The sequence below is a fragment of the Cataglyphis hispanica genome, chromosome 17 (genome assembly GCF_021464435.1).
Source record: "Cataglyphis hispanica isolate Lineage 1 chromosome 17, ULB_Chis1_1.0, whole genome shotgun sequence".
NCBI classification, from domain to species: domain Eukaryota; kingdom Metazoa; phylum Arthropoda; class Insecta; order Hymenoptera; family Formicidae; genus Cataglyphis; species Cataglyphis hispanica.
In genome coordinates, this window is record NC_065970.1 from 3,739,045 (window position 1) to 3,751,148 (window position 12,104).

At 31.3% G+C, this 12,104-nt stretch overlaps 1 protein-coding gene across 5 annotated transcripts in view; it reads right to left on the reverse strand.

Moving 5' to 3' along the window:
• Positions 1 to 12,104, reverse strand: part of LOC126855860 (maternal protein pumilio-like) — an 80,076-nt gene that overhangs the window by 60,367 nt on the left and 7,605 nt on the right. For all 5 annotated transcript variants that reach the window (XM_050603887.1, XM_050603886.1, XM_050603885.1 and 2 more), the window contains 2 exons: positions 3,112 to 3,253; positions 134 to 245 (listed from right to left, as the gene is read on the reverse strand). In XM_050603887.1, the coding sequence (XP_050459844.1) occupies positions 134 to 245; positions 3,112 to 3,253 (254 nt within the window). The remainder of the gene's footprint in view (positions 1 to 133; positions 246 to 3,111; positions 3,254 to 12,104) is intronic.

The window sequence follows — 12,104 nt, forward strand, 5'->3', positions numbered from 1 at the left end:
TTAAAAACTATCAATGTTTCGCTATATTGGAATAAATACCGCTTGTCTTATTTTAGAATTTTGAGTCAACAGATAGAAGTGTATAATATTCGCAAAGTTGTGAATACAAAACAAAACATATAAACATACTAACCTGCTTCTGGGACTAAGCACTGTTCCAACTTCTGATGCTTGATGATGATATCCCGTCCCAACTCCTACACGTCTACCCGTGCCCATTGAAATTGGCTGCGACACTGCATGATCTGTAAAGGACAAACAACATACATATAAATATTTACTCCAGAAAAGTGAACATATTTATATTTGTACAATTCAGATTCGAATGTCAATAGTGACAAATATTTTCGATTGGTTAACAGTAGTGATCAAGTTGAAATCACATACAAATGATTGTAAGAAATAGTATTTCCTATACGTAGAGATCCGAATTCTCAACAACTGCGAGTCAATACAAAGAATTAATAGACACAAATAAATAAATAAATAAATAAATAAATAAATATATATATATATATATATATATATATATAATATAAAAAACATCTGTCGTTAAAGGAATTCATGTCACAGAGAGAATGTCCTTGTATACAATTTGTACACAAGATGTTCACATTGTTTCACAGAACTTTTATTCAATATTTATTTCTGCTTTTCTATCGTAATTTATTTATTGTATATTATCATATGCATCATTCGTTTCATAAAAAGTGAGAGATTATGTGGATTGTTTTTTTTTGTAGTATAATTCCGATATGCAATGAGAGAAAAAGCTTCAAGATGCTTCAGAAATAAGCTCTTCAATTTCGAGACACGTTCTTGAAATTTGTCGATCTAATCGATTCGCGTTAATGGATATCCATTAAAATCTAATGACAGATCTCCACGCGAGAGGATTTTATCGATACGGGAAGAGAGAGAGAAACAGAAAACGCTAAATGAAATTTATCCAAATAGCAATTTGCCGCCATCGGACGGCAGCTGCGGCGCCGAGCATTATCGAACGAGATTCCGTTAGGCTCCCGTACAGATAGAGAAGTTTTTTCCGCCCTTTCATGCGGCTCCATATGACGCCAATAGTACGGCCCAGGTGGACGATCAGCCACGTCGGGGAGGGTTGGTCGGTCGGGGTGCTCGCTAACAGGGTGGATCAGTAGGTACGATCCTGGGCGTTGGGACGTTGCCCCCACCGCTGTCGCTGATGCCGGGCGTCTGTCGCCATGGCAACAGCCGCGTTGCACCCATCGTGGGTATGACGCACACACGGCGGCCGTCGCCGTCGTCGTCGTCGCCGCTGCCGAAGCCGGTACACACACTTCTTACGAGAAATCAGGTGTTTCGTGCACACCCTGTATATACATCTTTGTATATACAGTGTCATATATATCCTAACATTTATTAAATACATATTTATTAAGTCCTTTCTAATCGGAGCAAAACTCATATACAACTCATATTCAAAATTGTGTCTAACAAATATCTGTAATTGACACGATTAAATGTAAAATTAAAAAATTAAATGTAAGATTAAAAAATAAGTTATAGATTGTATTATATTAAATTAATCAATAAAAATATTTGAAATATTTAAATATAATGCGTCCGATCTAAAAGTATTTAGAAATTGTGAATGTAATAAATGTTAAAGCATTTATGTGACAGTTGATATACATATGATAGGCATCATAAAATGATCTGACATTCCCTAGATCGTGTCTTGATATTTTTCGAAAGCGTGCGTTCATGTATCATTCTCTTGGCATCCCGGATCTTTAAAGCTTAAATTCTTCATTAATATATCATTCAATTTCTATCATTAACTTTATATTTTTCATGAACTTCTGCTCTGAAGAATTTCAAAACAATAATAGTCCCAAAAATAATATATAAAATTAAATATTAGTGTGATGAGATTAAAATGTTATTAAAATGTTGTTATCTCTCTCTCTTCCTTTTTCTCTTTTTCAGTCAAATAAATAAATCAATTATCACAACATGTCAAAAATTCGATTAGTCAATATCAAATTATCAAATATTATGAACAAATATTAAAAATAATTACAAAAATAATTAGAGAAAAATATTTATCGCTTTTAAAATGACAAATATTTAAATTAATTGAGAATTTATAAAAAAAGAAAAACTTTCCAAAATATTATTTTCCTATCCAATATTCAAATTAAATATAAATTCATTTTCAAAAAAATATATGTTATTCCCGAAGTTTTCTACTCTTTAAATTGCACACATGTAGTAATTTTAAAATTTATTAGTAGTAAAAATTATTTGTAGTAATTTTTAAATTTAAAATTTTTATTTTAAAATTTCATAAAATTATATAAAATAATTAGATAAAATTTGCCCTGAAATAACAAAATAAATTCTAACTCAAAAAAAATTTAAATAATATTGAAAGAGCTCTTTCAGAATTATATACATTTACAATATTAGTCAATGTTGGCATACAGTCGGTCGCGTATACTGCAAAAAAGCTTGGCACTGCCCCCTCTGGACCAGCAGAAGGCGGCAGCAGCGAGCAAACTACGTATATGTGTATCTACATGCTGTTCTTTTAGTGCTGTATCAATCAATAAGAGTGTACGACGTAAAATACGCGGCATCGCGCTTCGTACCTCGGTGTTTCCTACACGGATATATCGCCTTTCGCAAACAGAGACATTATCGTCTGTGATGAAACAGCGCACATTTAATCTCGTGTACAATCCTTCGGTTTTATTCAAAAAACGATTAAACTTATGAACAAATATTCAACAATTTTATATATATAATTTTTATATTAGCGTAACAATCGTTCATCTTTTTCTGATAAATTTCTTAAATAAATAAAAAAAGATATTTTTACACAAAGGTACGGTTGTACTCTTATCAAAAAATTGGATATATTTAAAGATATCATTGCTCGCAATTTAATTTGCTATGCTATGCTAATTAGAGAATATACAGGGTTGCCTACACATACTCGAACGTTATGAGGGAATTAGCGTGTTTTGGATCGGCTTGTTTACGAGCCTTTACACGTTTATCCAAACGGTTTCGATTATTCCGCTCTGTTTCCGTCAACAATAAACATGATAATTGCGCCAATCATACCTGACGTGCTCCAGGTGGAATCCCGCCACATGGTGGTCTGGTGGTCGCCCAGGTGAAGCAGGGTCCCACCGCCTTTTACACCCCCTTCGTCCTTGGAGCCTCCTTCGTCCACGCCCCAGAGCTTTTTTGCCGAGGGAGCAATCTGAAAAAAAAAAGAGAATAGGTCGTAAGCACCGAGGTCAGTGAACACTCTTTTCAAACGCGCGTGTTGACATGAAATTCCCAGGAGCTCCATCCCTCTCTTCCTCCTCCTCGTGCACACATCAGAGTAATACGAGGAAATGACCGTTCGCCACTTGCATTAAGGAAATTAAAAGTCGACGACAGGATTAACGCGTTTCGTGATACGTCACATTGTTTGCTCGAATAACGCATCAACGAAATTCTGTTTCTTTGATGAGTGCATATAATTAATATCCAGTCCCACTGACCCATTGCATAAGATTTATTCTTTATTATCATAATTGCAACGACGCCTTTTATAATTCAGGCCACAAAAATAAAATATTTTATATGTATATACATCTAATGAATTAATGATATATAGGGTGGAGCCAAAAGTTTCGGCCGTATTTTGAGATTTTATAGAAAATTTAATTCTGAACAAAAAATTTCCTATAAACATGGGCCCACTCTATATAAAGAAACACATATCCATGATAAATTGTTATTTTTTTTACAAATTGTTAATTATAATAAAAATGTTAATTAATTTATTTAATAAAAACAGACTTTACTTTAGAGTGATTACTTTAAATTGATTGGCGTATTAAAAGGTCGAAGCTCATTTCAAGTGATGCATATTGAATCTAAATTGGAATTCAAATAACAGTTTTCATTAAAAAAAAAAAAAATATCAAAATTTTCTAAAATTTTCTTGTCCTGTAAATACTATATTAACATTATAATAAAAAAATATTTAAATTTAATAAAATAAAGACTTCTATTATGTATGTTTATTATATATTTAATACATACTAGATTATTCAATATATAAATTGGTTATTTAATATATAATTTATACTGATATATGTTAAATTATATATTATTTTTAAAAATAACCGTAAAATTCCTGAATGCTCTCCTGAATGTCATATTAATGATATGCTCCCTTCTTGAAATGTCAACTTGATCACTGCGCGAATATTCAAATTGAAAGCTGATAAAAGTGCGATGCGGACTCGGCATGCGGCACCGATCCCGACCTCGCCTAACTAGAGGTTAGTGACGTAACCTCCGTTGGGAGGTGAGGCTAGAGGGGAGAGAGCGCTCGCGGACCGCGGGTTTTTAGATGCGGGTGCACCGAACGCATGATGAGACACCGAGTTCAAAGTCACGACGGCATCCTGGGGTTATAACGCATGAATCGCGAAAGTTGTTTCAATTTCAACTTTCGTGATTCAGAGATCAAGAGCTTTCGCTTTTCTCGAAGTCGCCAAAAAGTTTTACGGAGTTTGAATGAAAAAATAAAAAAAAAATTGATCGAATCTCGGAGAAAACACGAGTCAACAACTCTTTACGATTAAATATCAGAGGGCACATCAGCCTGTTTTCTTTTTTCTCCTAGAAAAGTATTTTGTATCGAATTTTGATACAATATGACAGCTAAAATCTATACTTATTCATATTTTTTTTTGTTTTGCTTTCAGTTTTACAAAATAGATATCTATGAAGACATATGTACATTGTGGATTTATATATCTCACGCGTGTGATATAAGCTTTATAAAATTTTAAAGCATATTATAACAAAAAAATATACAGATAGCAGATAAAATTCACGAGCGTGTCAAAAAATACAAGCTTTATTATTTAATATCATTTTTGAGCAAATATGTCGCTCATATAAAATTAAAACAAAATGTATTGTATATATTATTTGTATATATGTATTAAAAAAAAAAAAAAATCTTATGTATAATATTTAACGCATATTTTTATCGTAACCAAAAAATTACAAATATAATAATCGATTCCTTGAACGTCACTTATTGTTAGCTATATCTATAATTATTTAACTTTAACTGCTGTGTGCATGCGTTTTTATAAATGTATTGTAGTCTATAATCTAAAAAAAAAAATATAGCAATTATCCGCTGAACGAACCAATTCAACGATTATCGAGAAATAGAAGAATCAAATATAAATCAATCAATAAATCAATAAATAAATAAATAATAAAAAATATTTCATATATTTTGTTACATAATTGAATTAATAAAAATTTAGAAAAATATATATAATTTATCAATTTTAATACATCAAATAATTTTATTAAAGATAAATTTGGTCATTTAGAGATAAATAATTTATATTAGAAAAAATGCTTGTCCAAATAAAATATTACAAAGTTTTCATAACTTTCAAGTATGATTTCTATTTTAAATCAGAGAATGATTGATTGATTCTTTCATCAAAACTGACGATGAGTCAATGGATTTACAAGTCTTACGAGCTTAGAAACCGGTTGGACGTTAAATGAGTGAAAAGACTGTCCAAAAGCAGCGATTCGTGTCCAACGAGTTCCAACGACTTCCAACAAGTTGGAAAGCGAATCTCCTTTTCGGCATTATTAAGCAATTCATTTAACAACATATTGTCTAAGTCAGTTGCAACATCTGCGTAAAATTTCCTAATCAATCGTAATTATAAGCAAGTGTATAATTGTAAAGATTTAAATCATTTCAAAATACTTTTATACACATGTTTGTAAAAAAAATAAATATACGAGATATAAAGCTAATTGTTGAAATAATTTTCTTCTTTTTCTCCACTATTTCTTTCCATTGTTTCATCGTATTCCATCTCAAAAATTCATAGAATTTTGGATTAAAAAATCTTTGAAAATTCTAATTTTCGAAAAAAAAAAAAAAAATGAGACTAAATATTACTGGCAATTTTGTATAATAATGTAAATAGCAAATAATAACATATAATTCTTATTTCTGCTCATTAAAGACATAGATTATTTAATTACCAAATTAAATAGGAAGCTTCTAATTTGAAATCGACTTAATAAAACAATAAAAATATTTACGCGCGCGCGAGAAAGAGAAAGAAAGTTGTCGTTAGTTTTCAATTTCTATTCATTAGATAAAGAATTAATTCTGAACACGAGTTCTTGCAATTTACGAAAATTCCTCCAACTTTTCCCGAGTTCTTCAATGAAAGGGAAATTCCTCTCGCGATTCTTTTCCAGAAGAATGACAACTATGGAGAGATACCAGCTGGATCTGTCGGCAATTGATGTATCGCTGTTCGCATACAGATGGAGAGAAGATATGGCCACGTAACGCGGAGAAACTGAACCGGTGGACCAGTCTAAAGGTTCAGTAAGATAAGGGTAAAGCTCGGTCAGCCGAGGGTGATACGCTATGAGTATCGACCGCGTCGCCGGAGACGCTTTTGTACATTTAAGCGACCGGAGAGAGAAAGAATATCAACGAAGAGAAAGAGCAAGAGAGAAGGGAAAGAAGCAAAGAGCAAAATAAACGAGTGAGAAAAAAAAACAATGCAATAATTACGACATTTTTGCACTTATATATAATGTATATATTATACAGAATGGGCCAAAATGTTTGGGCCCACCCTGTATACATTTGATCTTAAAAATATCCCCAATTATATTTCTAAAATTTTAAGTGAAGAGAAAAGCAGTTAAGAAATTATTATGTAACTTGTGCGACTTTTGGATCACCTAAAACGGACTCAAAATTATCTTTTCTTTTCTCTCTCTTGTTCCATTCTTTCCATTCTTTCTATCCTCTATTGAACAAAAGATGACAAAGCAATATTTTTTCTCTCTAAACCGATACCAATCGGTTTTTACCCTAAAAGAAGGGTGATGAAGGGTGAGGAAAAGAAAAGAAACGTAGGGACGAAATAAAAATCAGCCGACACAATGTCAACCTCTCATGTGTCACGTTGCTTCAGTTATGCAGCGAACAGAGGACTTGGGATTATAATCGTGCCATTGGACATGACCTCTCTAGAACAATCCCTGTATTAAACAGAAAGCCGCAAGACCAACTTATATAGAGGAGAGAGTGATAATGTTGTCATACAGAATTACGCGGTGACGTCTTTGATACAAGACAATGAAAGGAGCTTCAGGGAATCGCGCTTATCTGTCATTTTCAGCTATTTTTGAATCGTCAATATCGTTCTTGACCACTTGTCAATTGAAAAGAATTTTTTGCAAAATGTCAACTTTTTTCATTACTTAATTCTTCTGTATTTTTAATAGGAAATATAAGTGTTATAATAATATATATTTTGCTGATTTTAGCACAATTTTTATATTTATTTCTCGTTGTATATATTTGTCTGAAAAATAAAAAAAAAATAAAAAATATAGGTAGATATATTGATAGTAGATTAAAGAGGACAGATTGGAATTTTGGGCTCCATCTATTTCTCCAATATCCAATCACGAAAACTTTTTTCGAAAGTCCAAAGTGGATGCTAATCAGCTGTTGCTTTTTACAACACATGACATTTTTATAAACTAATACAAAAGAAAATTCAAAAGAGAACGTGATATATAAAACTATCGTTTACATAAAAATTAAAATAAAATCAACTCGTTATTTTTAAGTAAACCCTCTCTCTTCCTCGTTTTTGAACTTTAAGAGTAAAACGGACGCGACTCTCGGAATGAACGCGAGCGCGAAAGAACAAAAGCTAGATATCCGCGTGCTAGAGTATTCGAGATCCTCTTTCTCTTTCTTTCGCTCATCCAGCCAAACACCAGACGGACTCGCGCCGATTTCATCCCACCACGATTCGCTTTCCTCCCCCCTGCCTCCACCCCTTTCCCGATCATCGCCCTTCGGATTTTCATCGCACTCCCACGTTCTCCGTGACGCGATGCGGTGAGGACATCGTTAAATTGCCACGGGGCCACCGACCCCTTTCCCCGGGGCCCGCGGCCACGGGTCACGGCCACTGTCCTCCAGTTTACTCGCGGAGAAGAGGGAGAGGGTAGGGGGAGAGGGGATCAGTCGGCACAATTGCGAGAGAAGACGAGTCCCGCGCTCTATGGGTCAATATGCACGCACGGTAAGATGGTATCGTTATACATAGACATCCCCTTCATAAAGACTATTGCATATCGATACTTTCGCTGGTTATCATCGAGAGTGACAGATCGTAACAATTGTCAAATCGTTATATATCTGACACTTGATACAAAAAATACAGAAAATTAACACATGGATGAATGGTTTTTTCAATTTGTCAATCTGTCAAATCAAATCAGCTGTTTTTCGTAAAAAAATTAAATTTTAATAATATTATATTGCCTGTAATAATAAAAATTACATAGTTAATAAAAAACGATGCGTAATATTTATTACGTATTGTTTTGATTTAAAAAAATTCATTCTCTTTGACTTAAAAAGTTTTTAATTTAATGCAAAATAATTGCAACACATTTTTATATTTTTACTGATTTTAAATTGGTGGTTATTATTTTTTCAAAATGGATATCTACATATATACTTATATTAATAACCTATATTTTTTATTTTTTTTTTATATTTTATTTTTAACGCTTTTAAAATTAAAAAAAATTTCTAAAAATTAATAATTTTTAGTTTTTATAATCCCTTCTCTAAACAATAATATATCTATCGAAAAAAAAAACCTATCTTTTAAAATCTTTAGAACACAAAATATTATCAATTTAAAAAATATTGACATTATCCCGATAATATAACATATTAAATTCTAGTAATAACAGCTCACAATTAATAGAGATAATAAATAGAGATAATAAACGTATGTCATCAAAGCTGTATAAAAATAATCCCGAGTTTATATCCTGGAAATAAATGTCCATGATAAAAATAAATTCTAACGCGCATAAAGTGATCGCTCCTGTAGCTCGTAATATTGTAATAAGGCGGGGGATATATGCCGGACATGGCGTGGAATTTTCGCGCTGATAAGAAACCCACCGAATACACATTCTACATGCATCGGTCAGTCCCCATGTGCATTGAATTCGCGCCGATAATGAGCGCACGACTCCTCCACTGTCTCTCTCACCGCCGAACTTTGAGACTCCGAGCTCGACACAACCAACTATCGATTACCGATACTGTTACGCATAAAGTTCAGTGACATGCGTCTACCGCGATAAATGAACCTTTTCGCGCAATATCATACGAGAATGTTCTGCACATCATAGATTTTCTCTCGTAAATTTGAAAACGGGGTGACAGATTTTCAATGCCAACGACATTTTCAAAAATTAGGATAAATGCATGCAAGATAAAATAGAAAAAATCTTGTTACACATTTGCATTCATAAAATTCAATTTGCTTAATTTAAAAAGTTGTAAAACTATTAAATTATGTAATTACTTTAAAACTTTTGCTATTTTTGCATAATTTATTTCTTAGAAAAAAATCAAAATTTGAAAAAAATAAATAATTAATAAAATCAAAATTATAAAAAAACTTTTATCTTTGTGGTTAATGGATTAATATTTTTGTTAATATATTTCTTGATTTTATTTGTAATTATTCGTCGAGACATGCGCGATAAATTTAATGACTCATTTCTTCCAGATAAAACGAGAAAGAAAAGATTATCAAGCAACGTAATTAGAGAGTAACACTGATCTTGTGTAATATTTATCAGACGTAAGTTTCCTCTCGCGCTCAATGTAACAGCTGACTACGTAACTGTCAGTAACTGTTTAACGTCGCAACAATCAACTACGTCAGAATGAAAGTTCACTACGGAATACAAGTACTGCTCATTTCATCATTGTATTATAGCGATCGTTTGTACATAACAATACACACAGCGCACGTATTGTATTAATGTGTATTTATTTTTTTAATAACTCGAAATTTACCTGCCCGATCTATATGCAGGATGTTCAGTAAGAAAGTGTTTACTCAAATTTTGTAAAAAAAATCCTTGATTTTCTGCGTCTTTTTGTTCAAAAGTAATAATCCAGGTAAAGAGAATATTTTAAAGAATTTTAGGTACATTTCCTAAAAATTTTAGGTGCATTTCCTAAAATAAGTTTTTTTTATTGCACACTGCCTTTCTAATGCTTTTCATTCATATAAAGAAAAAACACAAAGCTATTTAAGTTTCAAGTAAATGCTAGATTTTCAACTGTATTGAAAAAGTTTTGAAGTTATTGAAGTTATTTAAAGTTTTTATTAAGATAAAAATTTTTAACTTGCATAACATTTTCATTTTTTATCACTAAAAATTAAAATAAAAAATATGAACTGCATATTCAATATTTTGTTTAAACATTCAATATATGATTTTTCAGAAAAAAAAAATTTCCTGAGAATTTCACGTTTTCCATGTTTTTTCAGAAAGCAGATACCGCGTATTTAATTCAATACTATTGATATTGGCTACAATATGCAAGAAGTACACGTATGTCCTATTTATAAATTGATTAATGTGACCTAGACTAATATAAATTATAATTCTCTAAAAAAAATAATATTGAAAGAAAAAAACATTATTCGTCATATTCGTCATTTGAGAAAAAATTGTTCGTAGATATACATATCTTGTAAAGTCTAAAAGTAAATATATAAACACTTAAATATGTCTTTCTTCTAATTTCACCGAATGTATGATTCATCAAACAAATATTATCAATGCGGACAGGATCGAAATTACGGTAAATAACATAGATTGAAAATAACTAGGGCAACGAGTGAAATCAGATCCTAACATGGAGCAACTTGAAAAGATGATATGAATCACGACCCGAATCGATATCTTCGAAGTTGCTGTTTGCTATCTCGACGCGAAAGCAATACATATATATCTCGTAAAACATGCTCAAGCGATCTTTCCCTTAAATTTGGAAACATTCATAAACTACTTAAAAATATTCGAATTTTTTAAACATCTCTCGCTGCAGTGGTTATTCTTAAAAATGTATAATATAAAGACAACTTTATTGGTTATATTTAGCCTGTATTAAGATAGACAAAGATTTATTTCTTCCATATAATTTTGAAGGACACATTTTTGAAGGATATATATGTGTAGTTTTAAAAAGCTGTTTTAAAGATTTTACCTTTTCCTTTTATGACGGTTTCTTTATCTCTCTCTCTCTCTCTCTCTCTCTATTGAGACATTCTTCGTTTAAGAGTCAACATTCCTAAGAATGTTCAGTTATTTTACAATAGAGTCCTTCTTACACAAAGAATGTCGTGCTATAGATAACTTTGTTTATTTTCAATTTCCAAGATATTTGAATGCGTATTTCATACACACTATTTATATACGTACAAAATTTTACTTGAAAATAATATGGATGTTACAGTGAAAGAAATATACTGTTTTGTTAGAAAAACGTAGAGATAAAACATGGAGCGCTACGAAAATTACAAACACGTGCGCTGGGCTTTCTAACGATCTTCGTCGTTACAAGGTAACACTATCAGATGATAAATTACAAGGTTAAAGAAATACGAGAACACGGATAATTAAATAATACTTGGAAATAACTTTGACTGTGTATCATTTTGAACTTTTCTGATTTTATTGAATGCTATTTTATTAAAATATACTTTTTGAACTTTTCTGATTTTATTGAAATATATTTTTTAAATATTCAGATATATTTTTTTGAAATTTAAACTTGTTTCAAAATATAAATATTCTATACCTCACAAAAAAATTAATAAAATATATTTTTGTTGCTTTTTCTCATTAACAAGCCTTGCTTTATATTTATAAGTATTTATATTCTCCTTGTTGAAACAGTGTTATAAAAAAAGATAATGACTAATGCTAATTATTATAACACAACTATTATTAATAAGAAAATTCTAAAATTTCGAATTTTCGGAAGAACGAGTGTGAGAGCAAACCTAACGCTATCAAAAATCACGTGTAATATCGAGGAAAGAAAAGCATTAAATCAATTTGCTTCCATAAATAAAAAAAAAAAAAAAATCGTCTTCTTGTAATTACATTAAATTAAATTAAAATGC